We start from the raw sequence: 15,866 nt of genomic DNA on the forward strand, positions 1-15,866 counted from the left end.
TTCATATTGCCTGCATGAATCATTCCCTAGTTCTTAAAAGAGAATGCGGCAACCAATACATAAATGGTCCCGCTTGTATAGCAGAGGTAATAGGCTGTGGTACAACAAAAATATCTGAAGAGTTCTTAAGCACTGAACTCCAGGCCAGTGAAAATAAGACCCTGAAGATTTTTTTTTTGAAGTGCGGAGAGACTGAAGTCACAAATCAGCACAGAAATTGTATACCTGTTCTAGAGTCTGACTAGGTAGATGTGCTTCGGTCATTATTAAGCCGTAGCGTTGAGTTGCTAAATTTCTCATTTCGCTATATGTAGCCCAGTCATGCAGAGCCACTGTAGTTAGATTGTAGAAAGTCTTGTCTAAGTAGTGCGTCACATGGGCTGTAAAAAAGAAAAGATACAGTACAAGTCAGCAGAAACATTATGGGTAGCAACCAAGAGTCTGGCACAAAGCAAGAGGAAAAATCTCTGCAGCTCCACAGAGTATCATTTAGACTTCAGTAATTTGAGAAATAGCTATTAAATAAGAGATGCAGGGAGAGGAAGCAGAAAGGAACAGGATGAGGAATAGATTTTACAGTCTAGAAAAGTATTTAAAGATACGAGGCGTACCCTTGATATCTATAAACCGATTGAAAAAGCGGATTGGGTTCAAAGAGAAAAAATGGGCAAGATCCTTCATTCCAACTTTGAATGGATTTCTGTCATCCAGCTTTAAGTGGGTATGCACAGAGAGACGAAGGTCCTTTTCTATTTCCTTACATAACTTGTCCAGAAGGTGCTGCAGGAAGAAAAAGTCATGAGAAGCCTATTTATGGGACGGAACTCTTAATTGTACTATAAAAGTTAGTTACTAATGAAACAGATCTATAAGGACACAGGAAATCCTAAAGTGCAGTTTGCAATCTTTGATGCAGATCTGCTGCAATATGTAATTTTTGTTCAAAAACAGGTGAGCTCCCTCATGCAATATATTTAATAACTTCAGTAGTTTTGTTTTTTGCCATTCTCCATACAACTACTTGTGTAAAATGTAAACTGCACTTTTACAGTAATTTTTCATGAAAGAAAAGAAAAGAGGAAACCAAGAGATATTAGAATATGCACTTTGTTTCATTGTCATTTTAAAATATTTATATCCCTCCTTGTAGATGAAGTAGTTAACAAAGCCAACATATAACACATAAAACCCTACAGCCAAATGTCAATAAAAGAGTAAAAAAAGACAAATCCAAACTTACTTCTCTACAACGTACCAGCTGTATTTATTTATTTTTTAAATTTAGTTATAAGTATCATATAGCCTTCATAAAAGTATAAAGTCATAATTCAATGAAATGAAATGAACAGAAAAAGAATAAGAGCAAAAAAACTACCCAAAAAATTTCAAACAACTTTTGAAGCAATAAAAAGAATAGTTATTTTAACTAACTTTCATAAATTATCAGTGCATTACTGCTATGTTGTTCACAACTTGCCATTAAAATAGACATTAAAATTCAAGTTAAAAACTAACTCCTACAAGGGAAATGCTGAAAATTTAATCTAGAAAAGAAATGCATGACCAAGCATATCTATATTCTACAGCTCATAGTTCAGGGATTCTGGGAGTTTGAAAACTTGTAAGGCCAAATCTTAGTGCAATTGCCAGGAATGACACTGTTTATGAATGTACATAAAATAAGATTTTAGCAAATGTAACTGATTAAAATTGCATTAACCCCCGTCACTACATCTCCTCAAAATATATTTTTCCTGCACTGTGCACATTTAACATAAAATATTAGAAGATACCTGTTATTAGAAGAGACCTGTCACATTTGTACAAAGGGAAAAATGTGTCTCTGTGCTGAGGATTCATACAGATTACCTTCCTAAATGTTTAGTGTATTGTTTTTTTAAACTTTCCCCTACAAATCCAGAACAGAGCACATTGTGCAGGAGCAGTTTCTTACACACAGCAATAGGCTCCATAGTTAGGTATCTATTATACATGTTTATAAAAGTCCCAGCAGTAAATTTGATTAGACATTTTCAAATTGTTGCTTTCACCTTTCATGCAAAGTAAACACAATAATTGCATTACCACCTTATTTAAAACATCCATGATTTCTTTGTCATAGCTCTCCAGAAGCATCTCATAGGATTCCAAGTGCCTTGAGTGCATCATAGCTGGTACACAATCCCGCAATGCACTGAACATGTACTGTAGAAAAAGTTCCACATTAATACAGTAGCCAAGAATAGTATGATCTAAAAACAGATTTCTTGAACAAACACGGTTGACTGAAATGCAAGAAGCTACGAACAGCTACATCAGTAGAAGAGAGATGAGTAATCAAAATCAATTGTTCTGTTCTGTGCAACATTGTGACTCAATTCAGACATAATTACAAATCATGCTCATATTTTGATTGTGCAGGTTGAGAGAATGAGACTGTCAAAACTTGGGGAGGAAAGTAAGCTGGTTACAAAGAAAGAGAAGTAAAACCCCCACCACCCTACTCTGGTCACCTTGCTGTTTTCTTAGGTGGCTACCATGGTGGTGGTTTTCCCTTTTCTCCATGGCTAGCTGGATACTGGGATGGGATCCCAGAAGTTGAGGGAAAAGGTGGAGGATTTCTGGAGGGTTTTCTTTACCTCCAAGTCTGATATGAAACCTGCAGCTTGTAGCTTTACCCATCCTAAATTCAAAGTGAGAACCAACTGCTAATCACAAACCCTTCAGGGCAATGGTTCTCCTGGAACACGCTACATGAGGAAACAGAAGAGATATATCGGGGGAAATGGTACCCGGGGACAACACCTGCTCTGGGCACCCCCCAGCCCCCATGTCCCCCCATCCCGTGCTCAGGGGTGGGGCTTGAGGGTGGCTCAGATGGGCACCACAGCGGCAGGTCAGTCCCTGGGCTAACCTGCTGCAACAAGCTGCACCCTCACCTCTAGAGCCCTGCCTTCGAGGGCCTGGGGAGGGAAGGAGGCTGCTCAGACGGGCGCCACATACCACAGGGATGGGGGGGGGATCAAATGACCCCCAGGTCAGTGCAGGCCACAGTTCAAGTGATCAATGGAAGGCTAAGTGCAAAACAAATCTCAATGATCTGCCGAAAACAAACTTTTACAACAGTTTTTGCTTCTACCAAATAAAAGTAAGTTTTCCAGTTTTCCCTAAAAATCACAGCAAATGGGCATCTCGCCATAAAAAAATTTGGCCACAGAAAATATGTTTTCTTCAGGGTTTTTTTTTTACTTACATGTAACCTGGCAGCATCTACTGCATTTTCATAGACATCATCCAGATAAATTGGAAACACAGTTCTATGCCAGTACAAGAAGCAGCAGTCACATTGTGTTCGAACTCTAGGGAAAAATGGAATTGATAAAAAAAGAAATTGAGCTAATTGAAAGCAAACTTGTAGCACTGATTGCAATGGTTCATTCATTAACCTTTCCACTTTCTAATATTTCTAATTTAAACAAGATACAGTTGCGTTCTTCCCTACTCTGTCCCCCCTACCTCTGGCTTCTGAAATTTCAGCACACGCATGTATCTTTTCAAATCTCTATTCACTGCAAGAACAGCAAGAAACAATTTTTAGACAACCAGAATTTGAGATTCCCAGGATTCTGACTTTTTGTGTCCAAAATTTTGTACCAAATGTTGGCTATGATACTGTATGAGGTCACACTCTACAAGGGTCAATGTGGTCTCCTCCAAGACATTTCATATCTATTTTTCACTAATTTATACCCCACTTTTCTCCCAGATATGGCCTACAACATTTACTTCTCCTCCAGGTTATAACATTTTTACTATACTATTTTCACTGGACTGTAATGTTTTCACTTTACCTTTCTTGAAGTTCACTGATTAAGGCCAGCTTTTTCATAACTACTTGAAGAGGCAGGAGTTCTTCATCTTTAAAAGTTCTCTGAAAAGTAAACAACACAGAAAGACTCACAGTTGTGTGAACCCAGTGCTTCTATACGAATCACATGACAGTCATGGACCACGTAACTTCTTATGTTTATCACCACTAACAGAAATGTATAATCAATGCAAATAAAGGCCAAAAAACTGTCACACTTACCATTTGAGTGCCAACACTGAGAGCAAGGGAAATGATCAGCCGTCTCTGTTTTGTGCTAGGACCATTGAGGGTGTTTTCAGCCAATACAAGAGCAGAGAGTACATCAAGGCGTTGCTCACTGTATTTTTTGTCAGAAATTACTCTTTTCTTTATTTTTTTTTAAAAAGCAAGCACAGAAAGAGCATTTTGGATTTTGTACTGAGGACTCAGCAGCAAATAAATTGTACGTATAAGCCTGCCACATTTAATCTGGATTTTCACCCTAAAGACTCTGTCTAGAAGACATTTAATACCTCAAACCCATTATTAGTGATTAAAAACTATATATGTCTATCAAAATAAATACCCCCCCTCCACAATGATCTAACTCTTTAAAAGGAATCCATACGCTTCTAAATAAAGTTTGGCTTTCCATATATTCACCATATGCAACTGTGCTAAAAGACCTGGGAAAAAGAGATTTTAAAATTCAGATATTTTTTCCCTTCTCGCATGTAACACTTTAAAATTCAGAATGAAATTTACAAGCACCACAAAAGGAATCCGCTAACAACTCCCCCATACGCATGTTCAGTTTAGGCTTAGGTTCAGCACAATGCTATTAAGAATTAAAGTTGTGTTTTTTGTGCCATCAAATCACAGATGATTTATGGTGACTCTGCTGGGTTTTCAAGTCAAGAGACATTTAGAGGTGGTTTGTCATTGCCTGCCTCTGAGTCACGACTCTGGTGTTCCTTGGAGGTTCCTTGGAACTGACCCTACTTAGCTTCTGAGATCTGAGAAGATCAGGCTAGCCTGGAACACCCAGGTCAAGGTTAAAGTTATGTAGTAAGACAAAACAATCATGAACTGGAGCAGATTCCATGAAACAAAAATCACTGAAATTTGAGAAGATGAGAAACTTCAAACTGAACATGCATATGTAGATTTCTTACCTAGAATAAAAACACAAAGGCAGGCAAACCAAACAGATCACTGCAGTTGTAAAGAGTCATGTTTTGAAGATGCGGCAAAAGGTTGCAAAGGATAAAGAACGCACACACAGGTGGAAAGACAGGGCCAGTGCCCTGTTTGTTGGCTCTCCAGGGGGACTGACTGATTCTTGTGTGAAACAGAATGCTGGACCAGATGGACCACTGTCAAATCTGGCAGGACTCTTCTTAAGTTAACACAATGGGGACTTCTCTAGCGTAAACCTCATAGAATTGAAATGAATGACAATGCATATTCTGGTCAAGTCCCATTTCAAAAGAGTTTACCGATTAGTAGTATCTGTGTTTTGCAATCTATTAACAGTGAATTTGGATACAACATATACAAATACTTACTAAAACATCTGGTTACATACCTTGGCTACAGAAATAGCATTCAGAGCCTGATGCTGAAGATGCTGAACTATGTGGGTGACTGAATCAGCAACGATCATACTTCTTCTGTAAAACATATGCTCTATTGCCTGCAGTTAGCCACAGTTTGGAAAGAGTTAGCATCACAAATCTGCACCTGTGGTCAGAATCAATTTTTTTCCTATACCAATTGCCTTCTCCATATGGAAAACCATTTTCCCCAAAAACTTTAACTCCTCCAGTCGACATGCAAGACCTTGAAATTCTGATCTCTTCCACTACAAAACTGACCCATGTGTATTGTCGAAGGCATTCATGGCCAGATTCAACTGGTTGTGGTGGGTTTTCCGGGCTGTGAGGCCGTGGTCACACAGCCCGGAAAACCCACCACAACCAGTTGGTTCTGGTGTGTTTTCCGGACTGTGTGGCCGTGGCCCGGAAAACCCACCAGAACCAGTTGAATCCGGCCGTGAAAGCCTTCGACAATACCACCACAACCAGTTGACCCATGTGTATTTGGTTGTTAAATTGATTGGCTGTCAATGTACAACTATATGAATGTGCACACTTCAGAGAAAGCGTACGAGATGTACTGCTGTGCTAGTTAGCCATGCTGAAGGTTTAGAACAGGGGTAGGGAACCTGCGGCTCTCCAGATGTTCAGGAACTACAATTCCCATCAGCCCCTACCAGCATGGCCAATTGGCCATGCTGACAGAGGCTGATGGGAACTGTAGTTCCTGAACATCTGGAGAGCCGCAGGTTCCCTACCCCTGGTTTAGAACTAAGCTCCAAGACTGCAGGCCTAGACACATTTCACAAACAGGGCCAATCAATGCCAATACGCTATGCTGGCCTCAGTACATTAAGATGACTCAAACCTAAATGCTACTGTCAGACTCCAACTCAGGTGTCATATTTCAAACGCCTGACCAAAAGTTGGTTCGCAATTACACAGCATGTATCCTTTGTCCAGAAAATAGGATGCAGTTAAAAAAACACTACATTCACAGCAGACACAGTTGTGGTGATCTATTTAGACGCACAAGTTTTATCTGAATGTTTTCTTTGCTTCTGCTCTATTCTGCCTCTTTCCGCTTTGTAATTTAAGGACAGGTGAATCTCCTAACGCACAAATTGTGCTGCAAAACAACTGTGGCTCATTTTAGGGGCAATGAGGGGCCCCACAGCTTTGCAACTTACTTTAAGAAGTTCCACAAGCCTGCACAACGCTTTAACTGAAGTTTTAGTCATTGGCTTCTGCATTGACATGTGTAGATTCATTGTAGTTTTAATGATGTTACTAAGGCTGTAAGCATACAGAAAACCCTAGAAATAGATTGGAAGGAAAGATGAATCACCACAAACTACATCTCTGTTACACAAAAAGTGTGAACAAATTATTGACGAAAAGCTGAGTGTTCACAACACAAACGGAACAGTCCAGGACACAAGAACATTTACAATTACAAAAGCGGTATCTGACAAAGTAACTGGCAAAGGGAGCATTGACTGTCAAAAGTTTATACGCAAAAAATTTGGGGCAATGAACAGCACCCAAATTGAACAGGTTAAGTGCTGTAAGTATCTTGGCCTCTTATTATAACCTCTCATGGACAGCCCATGGACAGTCCACAGGAAGGCAGCACTCCTAGCTACATCTAATAGTATTTCTCCGCTAAAACGCTTCTTCTACAGCTGTGGCCAAGTCGCCTCGAAACTGCTTTATGGAGTCCCAATTTGGATCCAAGCTGTTAATTACTTCTTGAACTCTCTTCAATCCAAATTTTTCCATAAGATAACTGGACTCTCAAACTGAGTGCCTTTTACAGCCCTTTGCCCAGAGCTAGGTCAAAGCTCTGTGGGATCAGACGTTTGGAGGAGGGCTTTTAGATTCTGGCTGCAGATTCACTTCCTCTCAGTTTGCAATTCCCTGGTCCATCGCTTGCTCTTCGACTCTCATGCCAACCCCTGGTTTTCTATAATCGAAAAGAGGATGATTTCTATAGGACTGCCAGTGGATTCACTCAGTTCCTTGTACTACTTAGAAGCTTTTAAAAAATGAAAAGTCCAATTACTGGATAGAGAGTTTTCCACTTTAGTCACTGCAGCCAAGAAAACTTGCTCCCCCCTCTATTTTTCAATTCCATTTGAACAGGGCCACTTGGCTCACTACCTGCATTGTTTAATAAACCCCGCTCAAAGGATAGCTATAATGCTCACCAGGTTTAATGTTATGCCCTCCACCTTGTTACACAGTAGATTTAACAATCAGGAAAAGTTTAATAGATTGTGCCCATGTAATGCTGGCTTAGTCGAATCTTTGGCCCACCAATGATTATACTGCCCCAGATTCAAGGAAATCAGATCCAAGTATGTGAATCTTACTCCCTTATTTTCAACTGATCTCCCTGATTTATTTAGATTACATTACTTGTGGGAAAATCCAGATCCTTCCTTCTGTGTGATAGTGGCAGACTTCTTCTGGAAAATTATCAAAAGCCAGCAGCAATTTTTTACTTAACATTTTATTCTTTGCTCTGTGTATCCATGGTTTTTACCAGTTTTTCTCTTGCTGTATTTATTTTATTGTTTATTATGCCAATAAAGGCTTGATTGATTGATTGACATCCTTGTTGGTCTTTAAGGTCCTACGGGACTTGAATCTAGATCAGGGGTAGGGAGCTCTCCAGATAAATTAGGAACTACATCCCATCAGCCTCTGTCAGCATGGCCAATTGGCCATGCTGGTAGGGGCTGATGGGAATTGTAGTTCCTGAACATCTGGAGAGCCGCAGGTTCCCTACCCCTGATCTAGATGTTCTACTGCAGACCAACATGGCTACTCTCTGAAACTACATAATCTGTATGGTTTTTTACTGTACAAGGCAATGTACCAGAGCATATATTACAGATAAGCCTAATTCATATATAAGCTCGAGGCACCTAATTTTACCACAAAAAACTGGGAAAACTTATTGACTCACAGATAAGTCTAGGTGGGGAAATGCAGCTGCTGGTAAATTTCAAAAATAAAATTACATCAATTGAGGCATCAGTAGGTTAAATGTTTTTGAATATTTATTTCAAAGAAAAACAGTAAACTGGCTCTGTAAGTGGAAAAGAGGGTCAACAAGAACAATATGGTATCAACAATAACTTTAAAGTACAAAACCTTAGCTCAACCAGCAACCAAGCTAAAACACAAGAGTTAAAACTTCCAAAACTGATTCCCTATCATCATCTGTACGTATTCAAATGTAACCCAACTTAGATTTTAAGAGAGGGATATTATCAGAAATGGAAAATCTACTACTAGCTTCCCATTGTAAACAATGGGGATGGGGCATCCCCTTTGGGGGACAATAACTTTGAATCCCCTGACCCAAACTTCACCAAACCTGGTTGGTATCATAAAGAGACTCTCCTGATGAGGCCAGCCAGGTTTGGTGAAGTTTGGTTCAGAGGGTCCAAAGTTATGGACCCTCAAAAGGGTAGCTCCATCTACTAATAGCTCCCATTGAAAACAATGGGGGATGGGGGCACCTCATTTGGGGGTCCATAACTTTGGACCCCCTGAACCAAACTTCACCAAACCTGGCTGGTATCATCATGAGTGTCTTCTGAAGGTACCCTGAAATTGTGGTGCCACTAGCATAAAAAACTGCTCGCTGGCCTTGCTGGCAAAAGAAATATTATCAATAAAAATTTTTAATGATCCGCATATAAGTCGAGTGTTTCTTTCCAGCATTAAAAATGTGCTGAAAAATTCGACTTATACATGAGTATATAGGGTATATAGTTTAGAATAATTTACCAGTTTCCTTGTAAAGAGGAGTCTCAGGAGCTTAAACCAGCTACATAGTAAGCAGCATTTTCTAACCATGTGATTTTACACTAGCACACACCTGTATAAAAATGTTGCACCTGTTGGTGAGATCTTCAGCAAACTTATCCATTCGTTGTTCCTTTGACAAAATAGATTCCATTTTCATCATCCATGAGCTCACAAACACATAGTATGACTGCATTTCTCTGGAGAGAAAATAATAAGGTTACTCAATGGCTCTGTCAGACATCACTCCAAGAAGTTCTTGTCTGAAATGTAACAGTAACAGTGGTGGTTAATAGCTCAGTAACCACAACAGAATATTCTTCAATAAAAACAAAGTTACGAGTGCATGCGATAATTGCAGTCAGACTGAAGCCCCAAAGACAATTAACGCTAACCCAGTCCTAAACACTTTCCTTTGCAAGAAAGACTACTGCATAATCTTATAACAAGGCTGCTTATGCACTTATAAAAGGGGAAATGCCTTCACAAGGCAATACAAATATACCAGAAAAGCCTCAGATTCACATGGCAAAAAGCACATGTTGTAAAAAGACAGCTGCCATTAAGTATTTGAAAATGTATGACAGTGCTTTCATGGGTTCCAGGCTAGCAGACAATTTGCTTCAACTGCAAAATCACCTAAGTGGTTTGGGGACACAATGTAAACAAGCTGTAATTGCATTTATAGCTAGTACATTAGTGATAATTGCATTACTAAAAGAGCAGTGAGAGCATAAAAGGAATCATTTCCCTCTGAGACAGCCATCCAATCATAAATAGGCTTACCTCAAACTAATTCTCTTTCACAAACTGTGTGTAGGATTGGGTACCTACATATTTTGAATTTTACAATTATTTTTCAAATGCACAGATTAAGAACCCTGCAGGGTAAAAAGTTCTGTTTTTAAAACCTACTTGGTAAGCGACTGAGCCTTGTGTTGTAGAAAACTTTCCCTGTGTGCTTTAATGGCATGAAGGCTTTTCCTATCTAGAAGCTTGGCGGCAGCTGGCATTTTCTGGATCAGAAAGTTATCAGCAAACCAAATTATATTAGCCGTAAGTGTGATAGCTGGCACCTGTCACATCAATGATAAAAACAGACGAATAAGTTCACCTTAAAGTTATTGATTTTATCAGAAAAACATTATTCAAACAGACAGGAAAAAAGCACACTGACTTTTTTACTTCTAAATAGAACTGTCCTATACCTTGATATATTAAGTTACTACATTAAGTACCTCATAGAACAAATACATTCATAAACCACTCTGAACACTTCTCCTAGAAGTACGGTAAAGCCTCCCTTCTTTTCCACATTAGATTTCCGGCTCTGCTTCTGAGTCTATGCTCTGCTGCCTCAATGTAGAATAGGAAGATGGGAGGCGTGGCGTGAAAGTATTAGCTAAACTAGCCACAGCTACAGCTGTGTAACAGGATCCATCAGTATAGTGCCAGTCTATTTAAACAAAGAGCTGTAATGAGAAGGGGTGAAAGGATCTGAGAACAGGGATGAGTATTCTATGCCAGTCTTTTTTTAAAAAAAATACAGGATGACACTTCAGTTTGGCAAGAGGCCTACACTACCACTGCTAAACCTCTGGACTAGGCAGGCCATAATCTGCACATTACTAAACACTTACTTTATTGATGTTATCATGAGAACATATTCTATTGAACACACATAGAAAAGAAATGCTTCCCTATATTACATTTAGGACGCTATCCTCAGCATGCTTATGTGGAATTAATTCTCACATAATAAATAAGACTTACTTTTGAGAAAACATGGTAATGATATGGTTGTTCATATGATAGCAGGCTGAATCAAAGACAGTAACTAATTACACGCTTTGAAGTAACCTGGAAGTAGCAGGCTATTCCCCAACAAGCTGATAGTTGCAAGATTTCTTGCTTATGTCCAAGATATTCACTTTTGTTGTTTAGGGAGAATTGAAACAAGTTGAAATAACACAGACAATAAACGATTAGCTATAAATATTTAAAAAGTCATTAGTTAGAGATTACTGAATAATAGAAAGTGAATTTAAATATTTCTATTATGCTAGAGGCCCTAAACTCAGCCACATTTTAATGTTATGTTCACACTGTTTGTGAAAATTTTAACTTTTACTGAAAAGTTACAAACAGCAAAAACATCACCTTTTTGCAAATGTCCAGTGAACGCATTTGTGTAAATTTCTCTTGTCTACCATCTCAAAATTCTGAAACCCTTGGAAATGTAGTGTACAAACAGCCCACAAATCTTCAATGTGACTCTTATCTCTCTGGTCAATTTCGGAGGGTTCACCTTGTACAAATACACACAGAAAAGAATAGTTTTGAAGTTTGATACTAGACAAACCATATAACAACTTTTACAAACAATACTGTGAATGTATAAACAGTCCATCTTGCATTACCAAGCTTAGCTTCAACATTGGCAAAAATTGTGCGAATACTATGTGCAAACTCCTCTGCAAAAGAGCTGTTCTTTGACACTGAGACGCCGCCATTGAGGCAATCAAACTGCTGCTCTATACAAGCCTGGAAGAGGACAAGAGAAGAGTAATTGACACTGTCAGAATCAAGTGTAATTTCCTGGAAACATTACTGCAAACCAATCACAAGAACACCTTAGAATTTAGAAGCTCTCCCTTGTTTTGGGGATCCTAGTTAATTGAATTCATTTTGAACATGTGATTCAAAGGGAACTAATATTGAGTTTAGTGGTTGTTAACAGTCAGTCCAGCATATTTGGCACAAATTGAGGTCAGTCATAGGTGGCAGGTAATATTTCTAGCTCAAATCCTGTTGGTCACTTGTAGCAAAAGTTCATCAAAACCATGGGAGTTACCACTGCAAATTAAAAAAAAATCAGGCCTCTGAAAAGTATTACATTTTATCAGTAGAAGCCATTGATTTCAATATAGATTGCTTGGAGGGACACTCCCTATTCTACTGAAAATCACCACATGTTTCCTGAGTCACATTCCCAAATGTAAGGAACACACTCCCAAAACCTGAAATATTCAGAAGCCAACTACATGCAATATTCTTAAAATAGATAAGAAGTCTGAAAAGAACACAGAGGGCACAATCTAAAGAACCAGTCATGCATGCCCTTGAGGAGAGGCAAGTAGCTGCTCTTAATAGCACTTGAAATATCTAAGCCAGAAGATAAACCTATAGCAGCTGTTAGGCCACAAGCCAGAATACATTAAAAGCACGACTAAGGAAAGATATAACATTTAAAATTCAATTATTACCCATTTAACCACCGTGATGTCAGAAAAAGCAACCTCTTTAGGGGTTTAACACATATTTTAACTGCATTAAAAACATGTTGCTCAGTATTCACTATATTACCTGGAATATCATCCCATCCAATAACTGGCTTTCCAGTTTTAATAGCAGTTTCTCAAATGGCTTCAGTTTATCCTCCTGGACACCAAATTTGGAAGGATTGTGATGTACAGACTTTAACAACCTGGCAAAGCAAAATAACACCAATCCACTCAAAGCAAATTCAACATGCACACGTGTTGCACCTTTGGTACTTCTTGAAGCCAGAATTCATTTAACATAGCCCAGGCAATTTCCCTAGCATCATCCTTCCTTACAGTGAGCTTAATTGTTCCACATCTCTCAGGAAGGCAGTGATACAGGGACACACACAGGCAAAGTAGGGGTTATTCCATATTTAAAGGAGGGAGTCCTAATGAGGTCTGAGAATGCTCCTAGAATGTTCATGGTAAGTGGGGAAAGTTGAAAAGGGGAAAAAAAGAATGAAAGGAAGATTGGAGGACAAAGAGAATTTACCTGATCGAATAACTAACAGTTTATAGTAGATATGGGTCAGGGAAGCGGCACTGGCTAAGCATTTCTATTCCTGTAAGTTCTAATTCTTCACCCTGGGCTCAGGATCTCTGCTTTTTCTTTTATGGAGCTGGAAGGAGAGATTTATGATGCTTGAACGGCTAAGTGGCAGGACCCCTTAACAACTGGAATGGCATATGGATGTGGTAAGTTTACTCTGCCTTCCTCTAGATGAACGCACACAATGCAGGAAAGAAGAGGGCAAAATTAGCAGCTTCAAATTACTAATATAATAGGTCCAGGGCTATTTGAACAATTACCTGCTCAGGAATCAATATTTGGAGCACCTTCCTTATGAGGAGAGGCTGCAGCGTTTGGGACTCTTTAGTTTGGAGAGGAGATGTCTGAGGGGGGATATGATTGAAGTCTATAAAATTATGCATGGGGTAGAAAATGTTGACAGAGAGAAATTTTTCTCTCTTTCTCACAATACTATAGATCCAGGGGGCATTCATTGAAAAATGCTGGGGAAGAATTAGGACTAATAAAAGGAAACACTTCTTCAATGCTAACGCAGTGATTGGTGTTTGGAATATGCTGCCACAGGAGGTGGTGGTGATGGCCACCTAACCTGGATAGCTTTTAAAAGGGGCTTGGGACAGATTTATGGAGGAGAAGTCGCATCTATGGCTACCAATCTTGATCCTCCTTGATCTCAGATTGCAAATGCCTTAGCAGACCAGGTGCTCAGGAGCAGCAGCAGCAGAAGCGCCATTGAAGCTTTCTACATCCTGCATGTGAGCTCCCAAAGGCACCTGCAGGGCCACTGCGAGTAGCAGAGTGCTAGACTAGATGGACTCTGGTCTGATCCAGCAAGCTACTTCTTATGTTCTTACGGCACTTTTGCTGCAGTGCAATCCTTGAGTTGTAGGGCCCATGGAGCAAGAAAAGTCTTAAGAAATCAGTAGGACTCTCACATGGTAAGGAGAACTGGGAAATCTTGAGATTTGATGTGACTCCTTCCATTTGTTTAAAGTCATCCTTGGAACAGAAGAGCCCCAAGCTCTTAACTCGTGAATTATATGACCATACAAACCAAAATCGAATGAAAATTCACACAAGTACATTTGGATTAGGACTAATATCTATCAAAAGATCTAAGCAATGTTCCTAGCAGTATGCTGGCAAGAGGGCTGGAGAAAGAAAGACCTCTTACTGGTCATTAGACAGCAGTAGCTGAGTTCCATCTCAGCTAAGTTTATCTTTCTCTTCTTGCAAGTAACTATAAAGCTTGGGCATGATCACAGTCATGAGCCAAACAGTTTTGCCTCGGATGAACCATCTGCTGAATCTTGGCCAACCCAAAACAATATTAGTATGTCTGCGTATTTACATTATTTTTCTTTTGCTACTGTAAGCCACTTTAGGCTCTTTCAGGGGCGGTGAGCAGGGAGAAACAAGTTAGAAATATTCTAAATATATAAATTCTAATTCAAGATAAATAACTGCTGGAAAGAAAAAGGAAGGTTACTCTTAAATAATACACAAGCAGTTTAAAACAGTTAATTTCAGTTGGTCACTGCAGCAATAATTACCTCTGTACAATAAACATTTAGAATTTCCTTAACATTAAAAGCAGAGTGATGAAAGCCAATAATAGGGCCAAGGAGCAGTTGAGAATTGGTACTAAACTTGATCGGGAACTTGATCAGCACAAGCTGAAAAAACTCCTAAGCAAGTCCTCAATGACATGAATGGACACAATGGAGCATCTGTGGTTGGGGGACTGGATCCTCTCAAAGCAGCTACTGCATTGTTTGTGCTTTTATTTTCTAAAGAAGAAACCCCTTTGTCAACACACCTTTTGTACATGGTCCAGTGATCTTTCAGCATGGTGTGATTGTCTATTATCTCATCCAATGTGAGTAAAACAGTCAGTAGCTCTCCCAGATGCTCATACATAGCCTGTTGGAAATATACATATTTCAACATAGATTTAATTCCCCTAAGAAAATAGTTAATTACAGTACATTTGTTTGAGATAAAAGCAGGTCCTACTGTGAGATGAAAGCGGGTCTTGTTGCATGCATGACTCTCTTCATTACAGAAAAAAAAGTATAAAATCCCAGACACAACTACATTTTCCAGTTTCACATTTCCAGAGAAGAGGGAAACAGTATCAAACTGAGGCTCCAGACTACGAATTTGCATGGTTATCTGACGCACAACATCAACTTTTCCAAACACTCACCTGAAAATGAACTCCTGATGTCTCTATAACTTTAGGGGAATTCCTGAAAAAGAAAACAATACTACATTTTACATCACATAATCAAGGAAGTGGGTTTTCTGCTTTCTTCCATAAATCACAGTAAATGACAATAACTGGAATAGTAATTCTCCAAATGCAAGAGGCCCCAATATTTGAGGACTAGAAACTCTTAACTGGGTTGCAACATAATAGAGAATGTCCCATATCTAATTCTACACAACTTGTGACTCATCAAACCGAACGTAGCACAGGACCATGTACTGTGTCTGCCAGGAGCCCAATAGGCTGTTTCACCAATTCCAAGCAGAAAGTCTAACAAGCCCCTGGTAGTTCACAACAATTGTCGGCTGGGTAGTATTTAGCATGGCACAGGCCTGATATAACTGTTAGACTTAATAACTGTATGTCACTGGCAATGTTATTATAGCACCCTAGATTGACTGCTGTGAATGCCTGGATATAAATAAAGATTACATAAATCAATTCATCCACTGAGAAAATGAGTTGC

The 15,866-nt window shown here is 39.2% G+C and overlaps 1 protein-coding gene across 1 annotated transcript in view; it reads right to left on the reverse strand.

The window, feature by feature from the left end:
• The window catches only part of WASHC4 (WASH complex subunit 4), a 46,404-nt gene that overhangs the window by 15,014 nt on the left and 15,524 nt on the right, over positions 1 to 15,866 (reverse strand). Inside the window, 16 exon segments of the mRNA XM_048500587.1 lie at positions 226 to 380; positions 612 to 780; positions 2,089 to 2,205; positions 3,254 to 3,359; positions 3,852 to 3,931; positions 4,091 to 4,237; positions 5,439 to 5,546; positions 6,639 to 6,764; positions 9,344 to 9,470; positions 10,186 to 10,346; positions 11,431 to 11,448; positions 11,451 to 11,578; positions 11,691 to 11,814; positions 12,637 to 12,757; positions 14,948 to 15,051; positions 15,338 to 15,380. Coding sequence (XP_048356544.1) covers positions 226 to 380; positions 612 to 780; positions 2,089 to 2,205; positions 3,254 to 3,359; positions 3,852 to 3,931; positions 4,091 to 4,237; positions 5,439 to 5,546; positions 6,639 to 6,764; positions 9,344 to 9,470; positions 10,186 to 10,346; positions 11,431 to 11,448; positions 11,451 to 11,578; positions 11,691 to 11,814; positions 12,637 to 12,757; positions 14,948 to 15,051; positions 15,338 to 15,380 — 1,834 coding nt within the window.

The sequence above is a fragment of the Sphaerodactylus townsendi genome, linkage group LG06 (assembly GCF_021028975.2).
Source record: "Sphaerodactylus townsendi isolate TG3544 linkage group LG06, MPM_Stown_v2.3, whole genome shotgun sequence".
In the NCBI taxonomy this organism is placed as follows: Eukaryota; Metazoa; Chordata; class Lepidosauria; order Squamata; family Sphaerodactylidae; genus Sphaerodactylus; species Sphaerodactylus townsendi.